General features: G+C 34.7%; 1 protein-coding gene across 1 annotated transcript; it reads left to right on the top strand.

The window, feature by feature from the left end:
* Window positions 1-981: 981 nt before the first annotated feature.
* Window positions 982-17593, top strand: LOC137400058 (cytochrome P450 1A1-like). Its single transcript, XM_068086368.1, has 10 exons — window positions 982-1189; window positions 2696-2894; window positions 4916-4986; window positions 6657-6857; window positions 8714-8938; window positions 9304-9442; window positions 10875-11007; window positions 11995-12109; window positions 12356-12501; window positions 16996-17593. The coding sequence occupies exons 1-10, from the start codon at window positions 1103-1105 to the stop codon at window positions 17201-17203; spliced, it is 1524 nt and encodes a 507-aa protein (XP_067942469.1). The 5' UTR covers window positions 982-1102; the 3' UTR covers window positions 17204-17593.
* The last annotated feature ends 603 nt before the right edge of the window (window positions 17594-18196 follow it).

The following is an 18196-nucleotide window of genomic DNA, read 5'->3' as shown; positions in this document are numbered from 1 at the left end:
GCAGAAAAAATTCGCCCCAATTGAAAAAATTAACGAGAAAGCTTAACGAAAATAACGAAGAACGGCTTACGCTATGCCTCGCACTGAACTGCCTGACCTTCCCGCAAGCGTGGCAGTATATTCGGGTGGACGTATGTTGCTTAAGTCGTAAGTCGACAACTACAGGTAGTTGTTTGGTTCAACATGAATAAAAATGTTCAATAGAGAAGTAACACTAGCAAATCTGCCATTTAACAAATATTATCCTAAAGTAGACAACAACCTCCATTCAGAGTAAATTCTGTTAAATTTATATTAATAAACCCTACTTTGTCCTAGTGGTGTCTGTCTGTTAGTCTGCATGCACAATATATGCCTCAACATATTTTTTATAGTGATTTCATTCCAACTTCACACAGGCATGCTCCATGCCTTCAGTCAGGTAATTAAAATGTTTGGTGTCAAAACTCCATCTGGTTTCTGAGAACCAGTCTTAAACATCCACCTGCTGCTATCTGATTGGAAATGAAGGGAACCTTGGACATCAATATGTTTACCGCTAGTCTAAATATAGGCCTGAGACTGCGTATATGATAACGTTTAATTATCTAATTGAAATTCATCCGTAATTTGACAAGAAGTCAATAAGAAAATGATTGACCTAAAGGTTACAACAATAGCACTAGAACTCTTTGCTCGTTACTAGCACAAGTATCTCATTAGCTCAGCACAAGTATCTCATTAGCTCAGCACAAGTATCCCATTAGCTCAGCACAGGATTGTGGTTCAGCACAGTCACCTTACTACAACCTCAAAATTAAATGTGTGTAAGAAGTATTAACTTATACATATGTAATAAGTCTATTGTTTTGAATAGATGCAATGAAGCGTGCAAACAGCTTAATTGAGGTGAATGAAGGGCCTGGATATCATTCGTTTGAAGTCAATAATGAGGCTAGTAGCTCTGCGTGAGTGCTAGCTAGTGAGTGCTCAGAGCTATTAGAGAGTTCCGCTAGGTGTCAGCAGGTGTTTGAAAGTCTGAAAACACTTCATTCAGGATTAAGCTCAATTTACCGACATATTTCTGTTGATATGTTATAAAGTGAAACACTGGAGAAACAACATGGAGCTTGGAGATCTTACAGTGACACAGATATTGCTCACAGTAGTAGGAGGAATGTTAATCTATCTAATTATTAAATGGTTGAAGGTAGGTGAACTTGGAATATTTGAGTATTGGATGATATATATCCTCATATTACATATACATCCTAATATTGGAATGAGTGTGAAATACATAAAACTCCAGATTCTAAGCTGCTGTTTCTTGATACCAGTTGACAAGCAGACCTTTTTGTTCTGCAAATAATGTTCACCCGGTGTATTCCGACGGTTTAGTGCTTTTTAGTTCTTGATCCTCTTTTAATTATTAATCCGTGCAATTTCAACCGAATTAAAATGTTATAAAATGTTAATAATTCTGGTGAAACAATAGAGAACCATGGAGCAGACGTTCTAGGAGATGAACATTTCTAAAGTTCAGCTGAGATATAAGCTAATAGGCTGATATAATACATAAGTTGAGGGAGAGTTGTTAGTAATCAACTAGCTACGCAAACGTATGCTTCTTTTTATAGTTTTTCAACTATCAACCAAAAGGCAAAGAATGACGACAAATGTTTGAGTAAAAGCAAGGAACTATAATACAGAAAATAAATATGAGCATATGTCATTGACTATTATTCCTAGATTTCAAGACAGGTTTAGTAACTAGATGTTGATCGTATATCTATTATATACTTCAATGTTTGTCTTTTTGTTTGTAAACACTGTGTTCATTTATAACAATTACAATCTAGCAATAAAAGTTCCGCATAGCACTGGATTTGATTTCAGAACCTCTAGATCGAGAGGCTGGATGCTAAACTTAACCATTAGAATATGCGTGCAACTAAACATAGTGATCAATAATAGTGAAGATATTCATTACATTGGTTAAGATACTCGCGCTTGAAGCACTTGCTTGGGATTAATGACTAACACTGTCGACAGTTACGCGTAACAAATATTGAGCTTGTACAAAATGCTGGTATTGTGTCAGTAAAGATCTAGATTGCCAGGAACGTTAGTCAAATCTATTAGGTAATTATTCTATTACCCATGCAACACAGGGCATTCAGCTAGTACTAGAGTAAAGGTTACAATTGCGAAGGACACTAGTTTGTCACATCAATTAAACTCAGATATGGAAGACATAGATTAGAGTCTAACGCATAACTTGCATGTTTAGCATGTTTGATTGGTTAAAACTAGCCAGAATTATAGTTCTTTTGATTAATTGATTTTTCAATTCTTTGTATAACGTTATAGTTCACTGACCCAATCTTATTAGTTTTCTACAAGCGTGGAAAATTTCAAACCTTTATAAGGTGTTATAATCTTATCTTTTCCTATTTTTAAACAATATGCTTTTGATCGGAAGAGACACTCTTAGTAGCATCCTTGACAGCAGTCAAAGTTTTAGTGCCTTTAGCAAAAGTGAGTGTTTTTAGTAGATTAGTCGTTATAGTTCTATCAAACGTGATATTAGTATTCGTTTGACTTGTTTAAATTTTAAAATATGATAAAATGTTTTTTATTGTTTCCAACACAGTGTATGATATTGATAAAAATAATAAAGTTATAACATTTATAAGGTGTTTATTATTTTGTTTAGGATCCAATTCGGAAGATTCCGGGGCCTCGAGGGCTACCATTTCTTGGCAATGTTTTGGCTCTAAACCCAACAAATGTCCACAATCAGTTCTATGAATTAGCAAAGAAGTTTGGAGCTGTTATGAAGGTGAAGGTCTTTACAGTTCCTATCGTTGTACTCAATTCAAGAGAAGCTTGTATGGAAGCTCTTATAAAAACAGGTAAATTCAGTGCTCCATCATCATTGGCTGACTTAGTTAGCCAATTATCTTACCACTAACCATTTAGGTAGACTCGACTCCAGATTACGTACATGAATACTCATAAATTAGTTATGTTAAATTATTTCATTTTTAGTCAGCTACTTTTAGTCTGATAAGGCTGTTGAGATCATGCCCTCCTAAATGGTTTTGGCCGTTTGATTGGCCAACTTAAAAATCATCATTAGTTTATTCAGCCAGAAGCTAAATACAATATCATACTTGTATATCTAATCTCTGACTTTATTAAAAACCCTTAAATAGTTTACCTTAACTCACCTTAAATGTAGTTTCAAAATTATTACAGACATGACATATACTGTAAAAACTCTATTTGAACGCCACCTGTATTTGAACGCCACCTCTAACAGAACGTCACTATAAGGGAAGGGTTGAAAAATACAGCTCCACCTTATTATTAAACACCGCCTCTATCAGACCACCACTTGGACATTCTTTGATCTTTACAAACCCATAATAGAAGGTGATCAATAAAAAGGTTTCCACAAAATGCTACTAAAAATGACTCGGTTACATCAATAATAATTAACTCTTTCGCTGTTGTAGTTGTTGCCATGGTTTTAGTGGTGGTTTACCTGAGAAGCTTGATCGTCACAATCATCAAAACGGTACTCCGATTTGTAGTGACTAAGGTCTAGATCCGATCTATTGTTTTCTCATCTGTTCATAATGTGGTTTACAATCTGACCTGAAGACTTTTGAAGCATTTTGATGAACGATCAGAATACTTTTCAGGAACACCTTATGATGTAATAGCAGCCATTTTTATAATATCAACGTTCGTTTTCCAAATTTAAAGCTTTACAATTTTTTTCTTCAAAACTTTGAAACTAATAATTGTACCTCGCTAATATTTTACGATCAATGTAATTCCTTGTCTAACTTAGTCTGATAATTCAATGTATATGAAAAACGGTTTACCAAAAAGTTTGAGGCCGGCGGCATTAATGACGCTCCTTTCCAAATAGAATGTAAAATATAGGCGACTTTAGAGTCGCTTTGCTTGTAAAAAAAGTTCAATTTATCTTATTAAAATTCTGACGAGCTAGTCGAAAAATACAGGGCCACCTATTTGAAAGCCCTCTTTACTAAAGCCCTACTATAGGGGCATGGTTACAAAACAGAGCGCATGGCGTTCAAGTATAGAGGTTTTACAGTATACATGTATAAAGTAAACAATTTACTTAACAAAATATTCTATTCTTCTTTCTGCAAAAGGTTTAGGCAAATTGTTGATGTCTTTCTCACTGTCCAGTCCAGTAAGAAACACAAGTTCTGTTATACGCTATAATAAGCAGGGGAAGGATCTATAAATGCTTAAAATTAAACAGGATGAATGATCTTTCAACTTTAATGAGCATTTTGCTATTAAGGTCACACAAAAACATAAAACCATCAACATAAAATTTGATAATCTAACTTAAATATCGGTTTCTAAACCTTTTTGACATATAAGAGCATGCTGTCAGTAACATTGTCAAATTCTGGACCAGAATATTTGTTAGCCAATGCGATGAAAGTGTTAAATAGCGCCCTAGCAGATTGCTGAACAATATATGGAGAGAATTAATTTTGATTAGTTAGATCATATTGATGCATTTATATGACCTGTAAGCTTTGGGTTTAGGTACTACCAGCAACTTGTTCTTCCGATTACTTGTGCAAACCGCATGAGTGTTGGTAAGGCTGACTATTAAATGACTGAGACAAAACAGATGAAAACAAGTTAAAATAATAATCAGTAACCAAGATAAGATCCAACATCAATAAACTAATGTATCAAGCATTAATACTAACATTTGAAGAGCCTCATCTTCTCAACACTATTGAATTGAATTACTGAATTTGACAAAGAATGGTTTGTTTTTCGTGATTCATTAGAGTTTGCTTTCTAAAGTGGAGCACCAGTGATCCGTGAATTGAGAGTCTTCTACTAATGGTATTTTTGACTTTGTTTATAGGAACTGATTTTCAAGGCAGACCTCCTTTAGCGAGAGTATTCAGAATTATACCGAAGGATGTTGGCTTCACGGTAAGTTGTGTTAAAACTGCAATTTACTGAATACCTACATGTATATAGGCTACTATTTATAGATGGACCCCAAACACCAGATATCAGATTATCGACAAAATTGGTAAAGTTGTACATGGGGAGGGGGATTTTAAATAAAATATAAGAACTGCCGAAACATTTATATGTAGTAACTAGTCCAATACTGGCGTTGCACGGGAATAGAATAATTACGTAATGAGTTTGAGTAACTTACCTGGAAAGCTAGATCTTTACTAAAATGATACTAAAACAATTCCCACATTTTGGGCCAGCTTAACAATTGTTACGCGTAAAGGCGTGGTCACATGAGCGCCAAACCGAAATGGAGAAGGAAAAATGTGACGCGTGCTCACTAGAGTTTTAATCAGCCAATAAGAGCAAGGGTTCGCCACGAAATTTCGAGCAGGACTGAAGTGGTTCGTTTCGGCCAGAAATGTCTTCGGTTGAACAGTTTACAACTGACAGCGACGTATTTTTGCGTCGTTTAGTTCGTTTCGGCGCTCGTGTGACCACGCCTTAACCTAGACACGCCCAAACTACGAGTATTCTCATATCTTCTATACACTTAAAAGTAACCTGTAAACCCTTTTGATTGAGTCAGAATCTAATGACAATAGATATGCGTATGCGTGTCAATGCATCGTCAACTTTGTGGGTCAAGGTCTTTAGTATTAGTAGGGAACTATAATCAAGTGCTTACTTTATGACAAACATGTTTGGTGTATGCCAGAAATGTTTTGATTAGACTCATTTGCGAGTTGTTGATAGAATGCTTACCATGTCAATTGCATATCACTGAAACAGGCGACTCGAAGAGCGCTCCAAGGTGTTTAGGCAACTTTCTAGCATCATTCTCACTGTAATGCCTAGTAGAAAACATTATGTTTTGCTCTACGCACGCTGCTAGCATCGAAAGATTTAAAAATGCTTAAAATTTAACCAGATGGCATGATTTCTTGTCCCTAATGTGCATTTTGTTCATAAAAAAACTTGAAATGATCTAATAAAAGGCTCAATAATCTAACTTAAAAATTGTTTTCTAAGCTTCTTTGGCATATAGCAGCATGCTGTCAGTAATAGAAATAAATTCTAAACCAAAATATTTGTTAGCCAATGAGATCGAAGTATTAAATAGCTCTCGAGTAGGTTTTTAATAAAATATACAACTTATACAATTCAGATGATAAAGGACGATGTTTGGAATATTTTATTGAGATTCAACAAGAGCTGGATGGAGATGATAAGACTGAATAAGTGTTTGTCACTCCATATCTAATGGTTTAGTCACGGACAACCTCTAGGTCTAGAGGATGCAAAGAGATACGAAAGTATCTCATGTGTTAAAGATTACTTTTAAGTGCATAGAAGGCGTTATATTAAAAAGTATTACTGACATAGAAAATATGTAATATCTTTCCTGTCAGTATTGAACTTGGAATAATATTGAGTAAATACCTTCTTAAAGAATTTGTCAGATTTATGCTTAAGCTACGCTTTCACTCACTATCAGTACAACAACGATATCATCATAATAACTTTCCATTTTTACAGTTTTGTTTAAAATTGAGCTTTAGAATGTTTGGTTTTGAACTGACTGTAGCTGATTTGGAAACAAATATATAAAATGAAAAGACTTCTTCTGATTACAGACCATGAACTCTGATCACTCTTTCTTACGTCGTACATTCACCAAAACAATGAAGGCTTATGGTCCAGGAGTGGCGCATTTAGAAGGTATTATGCAAGACACAATACAGGAAATGACGGAAGAAATCAATCGCAGAGGCGATCAAGTCATAAACACAGCTGATCTCTGTTCTGGTTATGTCGGCTGTGTTATCGCATCAATGGTAAGTGATTAATATTCTTGCAGTCCGGTGTACTGTGAAGTATCATCAGGTGCGCTGGCAAAGCTCCGAGTGTGAATATGTGCATAATCGCTTGAAAAATGTGGAGTGTGATGGATTGGTGCAGCCGTTTGAGTGCCAGTCTTCTGTGTTGAAAGTAATGAATTCAGATTATCTACAATGAAATCTTTGTGCCAACCTCTAATTTGGTGTCAGACAAACAGACAGACAGGTACAGCTCTTATTATAGTAAACATTAAACAGTGGTATACTTTGTATTCATGCATTTTGCAATGCTAACACCGGAAAGAAATAATGTGGCATGGCAAGTGTTCATTGTATGTGCTCTCCAACTAATACACAAATTATTCATTTTATACAGTAAGTTATAGTAATCTATTTGTTGATTCTCTAGAAACATTTTTTTAAGTTATATTTTAATCTCATTTTTATATATTAATTATTAAAAAGAATTAAACAATATTTGCAATACAACAACTTTACACAAGGCAACAGAGTGAGTCACTCTTTTTATGATTTGGAACTTTTAAAATTGTTTATTTACTACATTTACACAAAACTGCAGAGTTTATTTTAACCTTCCTAAAACTAAAATTTATTGTTTGTTTGTGTGGGAAATTCTACAGCATGAAGTTTGAAATAGTATGCAGTGGAATATGATCATAGAAATAACGGTATTTGCTTCTTCCAATCAGTAGTACCAAATCAATAGTACCAAATCAATAGTACCAAATCAATCATACCAAATCAATAGTATCAAATCAATAGTACAAAATCAATGATACCAAATCAATAGTACCAAATCAATAGTACGAAATCAATCATACCAAATCAACATTATCAAATCAATAGTACCAAACCATAGTACCAAATCAGTAGTAACAAACCAATGGTACCAAATCATTAGTACCGAGTCAATAGTAACAAACCAGTGGTACCAAATCATTAGTCCCGAGTCAATAGTAGCTAATCAGTAATCAGTATTATCAAATAATGTTTGACTTCAAAGTGTCTAGAACTTAAAACATTAATGAACATGATGAAATCAGTTACGAGAGTTAATGAGAAAGCTAAGCTATGTCAGTGAATAGGTGAACACAAATGTAAATATTAATTAGAAACATCTGATATATACAAGTTTTATCATCAAGAGCAAATCTACCTTCAAGTTGCTCCCCATTTCACAAGTTTGTAGCGGTACTGCAAACGTAAATTTAAATCAATTTAAAAAACGTAACATTTATAAATGTAATAGCAATCTGGCAGCATTGAGTTAAATTTAAGCTGACATCTAGAAGGGCTAAAGGAAGATTAGTAATCTAGAAACACTGAAAGGGTTTAACATTAGAAAGCTGATATTTGTTATGGATATCGATAAATATATGATACCTCTAGATATGTTACACAGCTGGGGGTGTGATAGAACTCAAATACCTTAGCAACCTTTAGATATGTTACACAGCTGGGGGTGTGATAGAACTCAAATACCTTAGCCACCTCTAGATATGTTACACAGCTGGGGGTGTGATAGAACTCAAATACCTTAGCGACCTCTAGATATGTTACACAGCTGGGGGTGTGATAGAACTCAAATACCTTAGCGACCTCTAAATATGTTACACAGCTGGGGTGTGATAGAACTCAAATACCTTAGCGACCTCTAGATATGTTACATCAGCTGGGGGTGTGATAGAACTCAAATACCTTAGCAACCTCTAGATATGTTACACCAGCTGGGGGTGTGATAAGTAAATATTCTCATATATTTTGGTCATTTGTAATTTCATGTGAGTCTGCCGTGATACTGAATGAAAATGGAGGATAATGTATGTTTGTAGATGTTTGGAGAGAAGTACTCATTTGATGACGAAGTCTGTCAGATGTTACATAAGATGAATAAACAGTTGATAGCAGCTGCTGATCCATTCACTGCCGGTGCTTTGTTTGATTTCTTTCCATTTTTGTTGAAATTCAAGTTTCTCTTTCCAAAAACTCAGCAAACCCTTGAGGATGCCAATCAAGTCTTTAATGATTTTGTTAAAACAAAGACTGAACAGTTTAGAGTAAGTCCATGATACATTTTATATATTGCATGTATACTACTATATATATAAATATATCTGTATTATCTGTACTATCATATACATTATATTTACTATATATAATATAAATATATATAATATAATATATTATATTTAATATAAATACATGGTATAAATAGTAATTACATGTATATACGACATACACTATTATATATATTATATATTTTACATATTATTGATTATATGATATAAGATATATACTTGAAAGCCTCTGTATAAGACAAACTGTATACAGTATAGATGTACATATATTTATTAAGTGTAGATGTACACAAATTCATTAAGTGTAGATGTACATATATTTATTAAGTATAGATGTATTTCAGGATTCATATGATCCAAATGACAAACGAGGATGTTTGGACTATTTTATTGAGATTCAACAAAAGGAGCTGGATAAAGATGGTAAACCATTGCTAGATAATGAGGGCATGAAAGGCTTGCTACTAGATTTTATCAGCGGAGGTAAAAAATAGCACTTGTCTGACAATGCCAGTGTATTTTGACATGCGCCGAACAGTTCTCATCTTATTGTTCTTATCAGTTTCAGTTTGGAGACTGAGGTCAAAAAGCAGCCTTAGCACCTTTTTGTTTACAACCGCAATAGATTGACAGTTGAGTAAAAAAGGGCTGTACAGTCTGCTCATGGATGTCTTCAAGATGAACTTGCACTAATTTTCTGTAGATTTTATCAGAAAATCTCAGTATTTTTCTATCATTTGCGATTGTTTCTGATGATTGAGGAGAGCTATTTGCAAGGATGTTTCAAGATTAAAATCGATAAAACTTAATCGCAATTAAAACATTCAGAAGAAAACACGAGCGAAATGACATGACTAGTTGTTATTGTTGCTATAGTTGATATCGGCTATTGCGTTCAAGTTGAAATATTACGTATCTCTATTCTGTCGGTCTCTTTGCAATTATAGACATCATACTCACACTTTCCATTGATCTGAGCATTTTAATCACGATTGAATTTTATCAATTTTTATCTTGAAACATCCTGGCAATCAAATCACTTCAAACAGCAAAAACAATCACAAATGATAGAAAAATACCGATACTTTCTGATAACATCTAGATTCTAGAAAACCTTTGTGTGGTACACGTGAGTTCATCTTTAAGTTAAGTACCCCAACTAGAAACATGTGTAGCTTCTACTCTAGACAGCTCCTACTCTAGACGGCTCCTACTCTAGACGGCTCCTACTCTAGACGGCTCCTACTCTAGACGGCTCCTACTCTAGACGGCTCCTACTCTAGACGGCTCCTACTCTAGACGGCTCCTACTCTAGACGGCTCCTACTCTAGACGGCTCCTACTCTAGACGGCTCCTACTCTAGACGGCTCCTACTCTAGACGGCTCCTACTCTAGACGGCTCCTACTCTAGACGGCTCCTACTCTAGACGGCTCCTACTCTAGACGGCTCCTACTCTAGACGGCTCCTACTCTAGACGGCTCCTACTCTAGACGGCTCCTACTCTAGACGGCTCCTACTCTAGACGGCTCCTACTCTAGACGGCTCCTACTCTAGACGGCTCCTACTCTAGACGGCTCCTACTCTAGACGGCTCCTACTCTAGACGGCTCCTACTCTAGACGGCTCCTACTCTAGACGGCTCCCACTTTAGACGGCTCCTACTCTAGACGGCTCCTACTCTAGACGGCTCCTACTCTAGACGGCTCTTACTCGATACTCAGTTGTTTAGTTACTTCGATTTTTCGCTTTGAGTTGAGCTTCATATTCCAGTTTTTAATCTTTCTTTCACCACTGTATATGTTTTCATACTTCATATATAATTTTTAGGCAATGTTTTACCACTCGAATGTTTTCTTCGTTGTTTAGTTTTCTAGATTTACATATATAAACTGTATTCAAAATGCTTTTTATTCAGGTTTAGAGACCAGTCAAAACAGCCTGCGTCAGATGCTTCTAGACCTTGTAGCCGATCTAACATTACAGAAAGATTTACAAGCTGAGATTGACAGTCAATTCGAACCAACTCATAAAATCACTCTAAAGGACAGGTATTTGTGCTGTGCATGTATATCACACATTAAAAACGTATAAACAGAAATGGGCTCATCTGTTTCTGTGCACCTTAAATTTTATGACTTGAATAACAATAGGACATGATTGAGTTGAAAAAGTCAAGCCTTTCAACTATGTTTACTCCCACAAGTTATCAACTTTTTAGGTTACAGTAATCCACTTGTTGATTCTCTTTGGAAAAATTATTTCAAGTTATAGTTTAACCCCTTTATTACATTCAAATTTGTAAAGAAGAGTTGAAAGATATATGCAATACTACAGCAGTACTACAGAGAGCCAGCCCATTTGGGATATAAGACATCAAAAAAATATTTATTTACCTAGTTCAAACAAATTCTCTTATCTCATCATTAAACCTGTAACCCAAATCATTCACACACAGAAAATGTCTTGCAGTAGATTTTGTTTGTTTAAGCTGTAATGTAAGTTGGCTATATTGTCAGTAGCAAATGGAAAGAAGGCAGCATATTACTTTAGGCAATATGCTGCCTTCTGCTATCGCAATGGCTAAGTCTGGATCAGGGTTGTGAAACTCATTAGTGTAGATGGACACAAAAAAGTACCTATTATTCTTAACTTTTAAATCAATCGTTTTCCAACATAAGTTCTCAGATGATTGCTAACATACTTGATTTGGTTGTTGTAATTGACAATTACGAGTATGAATGTCTCAATAATCGTAACCTCAGAGGCTGCAGTCTGCAGGCTACTTGAGTTCCACAAATATTTTAACACACTTTGAGTATGTTGATTTGGGATCACTAGTGTAAATTTATGCTACCAAACTTTTGTAGAAGTAAATTGTGATAACGTATTCATAAATTGTTGCCTTTTCATGTAATACTCTCATGTTCAACAACATTAGCTTATTCCCATCACGTTCTTTTTTTAAAAGCATAATAAGTATTAGTAAATGAATTATTTTAGAACGTATATAATATTTTTACCAAATGTTTTTGCAGAGAGAAGCTGCCACAATTAGAATCCTACATGTTGGAGAGTTTAAGATATTTAAGTCAAACTCCTTTTTTGGTTCCACATATGACAATTCGAGATACAGGCGTCGCTGGATACAAGGTAAGACATACAATTTTGAGTATATAAACACTGTTCAGCTAAGAGATGTAAACTTGAGTACATAAATACTGTTCAGATAAGAGATGTAAACATGAGTATATAAACACTGTTCAGCTAAGATATGTAAATTTGAGTATATAAACACTGTTCAGCTAAGACATGTAAACTTTAGTATATAATTACTGTTTAGCTAAGAGGTGCAAAGGTTATATTAATACTAACTCTATATGGTACATCAATTCACAGATTCCAGCAAACACAATCGTGTTAATGAACTCCTTTTACTTGGCTCATAACCCTGATGTCTATGAAAAACCCTTTACTGTGGAACCAAAAAGGTTTCTAGACGAAGATGGAAACTTGCTGAAGTCTGACCATCCCCTAAGAGAGAAGTAAGGATTTAAGCATATGAGTGAGAACTTGTTGCCTAATGCTTTACCTGTTGACAGGTGATAAAATGTTGAGACTTACTTTTGGCATGCCAAAATCACCAAACCAAAAGTTGCTCACATTTGTAAAAATATTTAAAAAGGAAAATTGTGTTCAATATTGCTTTTTAGTTTGCGAGGCGTTTTTCTCAAACCTTAATTCATACTTTGCTCTTAATGACATTTCAAAGAATGGATTTCTGGTTAGTAAACAATAATCAATATACTGATGCTGAGCTGTTGTGATGAACAATAAGCAACGATGTCTAACCTTTATAACAAAACTACATGTATTTGCATGTCATTCATACAATTAGCTTAAAATTTAATGGTTTCCAGTGCATTGTTAGACTATTCTAAATATCCTTAATTAAATGTTGACTTGCAACAAAATTCGCGTTACAATTATTTGATAGCAAAAGATTCACCATGTTTTACTCTGTTGTGTTGTAAGTGCAAAATATTTGGGAATGTGATTCACACTTGCCAAGTCTCCCGGTTTGGCCCGACCCTCCAGTTTTTTAAGACAGTTTCCTTTTTGCACAAAATCTCCCATTTTCCTTTAGCTTTTTCAATAAAAGTAGTGGTTTAATTTTTTTACTTGCGTTGTTCCTTTGTTTACTAGTTGTGAGCCCTCATCATCATACAAAGTTAGCAACAATGAAACAGGTCACTATTAAACCGTATGTTTGCCATAAAACCTGGGCCATTTAGATTTAGCAACATTGATGTCTAACGATTTGCTCTACAGTTATTCATCAATAAACGACGATTATACATGAAGCTGTGACATATCGTTGGCAAACAACCATGACCTCACATTGATAGTAGAGTACCTGAACATATAATAAAATTGTAGAAGGGCCTCCTATGTAGGTACCAATGAAGAAAAAAACTTCACAAAGAAATCTAGGCTTCAGATTCAACTACTACATTTACTGTCAATCTCACGCTTTTTTTCTCGACTACTTGGCAAGTATGGCAAAAACTCCCTTACTCAAGAAATAGTGCACCCATTGTTTCGGTTAAGTGAACTTAAAGGTGGACTTGCAACAAAATTCACATTACAGTTATTTGGTATTATAAGATTCATTATGTCTTACTCTGTTGTGTTGTAGGTGCAAAATATGTGGGAATGTGATTACAAGCTCTTAAAAGCTAAAAAAACAAACATATTTTCACAAATATACTTCACGCATTCAATAAAACCATAGATATATATACCTAGATTGGCCAATAATTGCTATTCCCATCGGTTGCCTTGTCAGACCTAAATGGCACGACGTAACGTCACTGTATTGTACCTCATGCTTGACTGCACTGCTGTTTACAATGAATCTAATGGGAAGAAGATAACAAAATTACATTTATTTTCACATAAAAACCTTCTTGGATACATAATCCAGTAAACTAAAGCAATTCTGTGATAATATCTGATAACCACCATAGATTAAAACTATAAAAGCTATGAATTGTTGCACACAAATCATGAGCCATTATGGCTTTATTTGCAACCCTCTCTTATCCCCATTCTCTCTTTTCCCCTTCTCCAAAGAATAAGTTAGAAGGGGAAAAGAGAGAAGGGGAGTGGAGAGGGGGGGCAAATAGCCAACCCACCCAAAGAGCCAGACCCTGGCTAGGTAAAAGACTAATATCATGTTGAACTAAACATTACTAAGTACAGTAATACTTCAACTTACGAGTGCTCCATTGTACGAGAAACTTGAGATGCGAGCCAGCTTTTATGCAAGTTTCAGTGCTAACATACGAGCCATGTTTGAGATACGAGCACGTGAGTCAGTTGCCAAGTATGCCGAAGGTGTTTTATGAGAACGGCATCACTCTGTATTTTTCAACTACTCAGGTTTATTAACTAAGAAACTTTAATTACGTCAAGTTAAAAATGAAAGTTTGCTTTTAGGTGTGCTTCTGAGTTTGTCTTTTAAGACATTAATAAAATTCAAATTTATCAAAGACAACTGTTGTAATGAAGGATAATTTATATCTCCCTCTCTCGCAAATGCTAGCATTAGCTGCTATTGTATGTATTTAATTTTACATTTTTAATAATCACATTTCCTTGTATTATTTTTTGATTGTGTCTTTTTGAAAGCATGTGGTAAATTATGACAATAACCAACATGTTTTTTCTGTTACAATGTCTTGTTTTGAGTGTTTTATTTGCATTTTCAGAGTATGGAAACCAAGCAATATATAATTAATTGTTCGATATATAAATAAATTGCACCAACATGCGAGTATATTAACATACGAGCTCAGTCTCGGAACGCATTAAGCTCGTAAGTTGAAGTATGACTGTATAAGTTTTTAGCTTTTAAGAGCTTGTAATCACCTTCTCATATATTTCACACCTACAACACAACAGAGTAAGGCATGGTGAATCTTATGATACCAAATAACTGCAATGTGAATTTTGTTGCAGGTCAACCTTTAACTTGCTTATGCATATTGTACAAATAACTTGGTATTGTCCTTTCGTGACTGGCTTCTTAGTGGTGGCAATTAGTGCTAGCCTGGCAAAGTTTTTCACCAATCCAGCACTACTAAGCAACACTCTTGTCGCTTTCTCGCTGTGGTTGCAAACCTCAATCACCACAGGCTAAGACAAAGTCAAGCCACCCTGATTCTTAACTGTAATTAGGGAATTCGTTGCTTGGTTTACATCAACGTTGGTAACATCCATGATGCTAGTGATACAATCATTACACTTCAGCTTTGGTGACCTAGCCAGCTGTAAAATAATCATTCTGTCTCATTTTTGACTTCAGACATACTTGCATACTCATCATATTTAGTCATGTTTAGTTCAGTATATTAGTCTATTTACCTAGCCAAGGTCTGGCTCTTAGAGTGGGTGGGCTATTTCCCCTCCCCTCTCCATTCCCCTTCTCTCTTTTCCCCTTCTAACTTATTCTTTGGAGAAGGGGAAAAGAGAGAATGGGGATAAGAGAGGGTTGCAAATAAAGCCATGATGGCCCATGATTTGTGTGCAACAATTCATAGCTTTTATAGTTTTAATCTATGGTGGTTATCAGATATTATCACAGAATTGCTTTAGTTTACTGGATTATGTATACAAGAAGGTTTTTATGTGAAAATAAATGTAATTTTGTTACCTTCTTCCCATTAGATTCATTGTAAACAGCAGTGCAGTCAAGCGTGAGGTACAATACAGTGATGTTACGTCGTGCTATTTAGGTCTGACAGGCTTTTTCCTTATTGGCCAATCTAGGTATATATATCTATGAATAAAACCAATTATATTGTTCTTACACGTCTATTTTATCGTCTTTGTAATGCTGTCACTTTTAGCACTGATATCTTATAACTTACCGTAAAAATTCGTTTAATTTTTTAACCTTAGCTCGAAGGAGTACATATCATTGTCTGATAATCATGACGAGCCTGTTGGTTACCTGTGATAACCAAAAAGTTCTGCAAAAATTATTTGCGAAGTTTGGGGTCACACGATCAGCTTACGACTTGTCGATTAGATCAAGTCGAAACAAAACTGTAAAGTAGCGAGCATCTATATTTGATATGGGGTCTGCGGTAAAACCCGAAGTGTTTGTCATAAACTAGTGCTACGATAAGTTTTATATTGAGCTTTTTATTGGCTTTTCATTTCATGTGAGAACATCACGTGACAAGACAATAACCAAATCTAACGACAACGTCAGAGAAATAAAGAGATTCCAATCTACGGCGGCTTTTCGTTTTTGAGCTTTTAAGAGCTTTTAATCACATTTCCACACATTTGGCACTTACAACACAACAGAGTAAGACATGGTGAATCTTTTGATACCAAATAACTGTAATGTGAATTTTGTTGCAAGTCAACCTTCAAGTCAGAAATCTGCTAGTTAGCATGGCTTCTAGTATTTATTGCGGTGCTGGTATATGATATATATTGGCATGCAGCAGCATAGATCAAATCTGTGTATCTTAGTCTATTTACATGGATTTTGAACTGATTCCTCAGTCACTTTTTTAACAATGACAAAAGCAGACAGGAGTTGAACGGCTTGCATTTTATGATTGTTTATATCTATAAATTAGAATTTTTACTTAGTTTTTTAATTGAAAAAAGACATCAAATACTTTACAGAGGCTTTCAAAATACTGCAGGCGTAGGCTTATACACTCTTATCTAGAGCATTCCTTGGAAGATTGATGTATAATAAGCACTACGTAAATATAAAAAATGTTGAGATGTTTCCATAAAATTTGTATTAAAAGAATTCAGTGGTATTACACATGAACATGAGTTTAATAGCTTGAGGTTTTTTTATACCCTTATGGTTGTTTCCATGTTTTTTCTAACATGAACAAATTTGCATGTTAGCTTTTTGGCTGATTTAACTAAAACATTAAACATCTTGCAAAGATTCTCAGATACTGCAACATGTAAACATGCATACTCTTATCTGTTTGTAGTTTTATAGGCTTTGGAGCGGGAAGAAGACAGTGTCCGGGTGAACTGTTTGCTAAATCCCGAATCTTTCTCTTCTTGAGTAACATTCTTCAGAAATATAATGTGGAACCGGCTGGTGAACTACCTGACCATGATGTAAGAAAATATCCTATGTCTATACTACTCGCAACACCATCTGCAAAAGTTCGTCTCACCCGACGACAGCATTGAGACATATGTATGTATATGACAATTATTGCTCAAGCAATGGTATGTTATTTTTAGAAAATGGGGTGGCTAATATATATTTTTTATACTCTAACCAATATGTAATAGTTTTTTTTATGTCGGCAATAAATTTGGAATATTATTAGGTAAATATTTTCCAGGTTTGTGCTTGCTGTCAGATTTATATATAAGTTATGCTTCTCCCTCAGCTTCGACACATCAAGGTTGTTTGTTGTCATCATAATTTTTTATTATTACTGTTTTCTGTTTAAAATTGAGCTTAATATCATATTATTACTTGTAATTAAAATTATCCAAGTACTACTGGCACTTTTTATATTTACTTTTATGGAAGATTATGCTGAGTATAAGTATAACCAACTATATACAGTGTATCACCAACTAAAAGTTTCACGATGTCTAAAAGAGCTTGAAAAATAAATATATTATGTCATTGGCTCATCGCTGCAGCCAGTACATCTGTTATAATGTATTGTTGGCCTAGTACGGTCCAAACTGTTGTCAAGAATTGTTGTAAGAAGTTATACTTTATTATATGTCTCTAGAACTAGTTTTAGTCTTCAGTAACAGTAAATTTAAGCAGTATCTCATGACTTGATGATTATGTAAAAAACAAAGAGTTGTCAATTCTTTATGGTGTGGATTACAATGAAAGAGAAGACAACTCATAATTGCATATTTTTTATCAAAGAAACAATTATCTTTAAGATATCTAAGATGTTTTTATCAAACAGCCAACTAAATTTTAGGTCTTACATTTCTCTCAGGTTTTCCTTATTATTTTGGAGCAGTGATAGCTGAGTTTGTTATTACTGACCATTTATCCTTTTAAGTAATCATATGGAGTTGATGTATGTGTGCTAGGTTTAAATGAGTTGATGTACGTGTGCTAGGTTTAAATGAGTTGATGTATGTGTGCTAGGTTTAAATGAGTTGATGTATGTGTGCTAGGTTTAAATGAGTTGATGTATGTTT

Source organism: Watersipora subatra, chromosome 7, assembly GCF_963576615.1.
Source record: "Watersipora subatra chromosome 7, tzWatSuba1.1, whole genome shotgun sequence".
Taxonomy (NCBI): domain Eukaryota; kingdom Metazoa; phylum Bryozoa; class Gymnolaemata; order Cheilostomatida; family Watersiporidae; genus Watersipora; species Watersipora subatra.
This window is presented reverse-complemented; position numbering and strand designations above follow the sequence as displayed.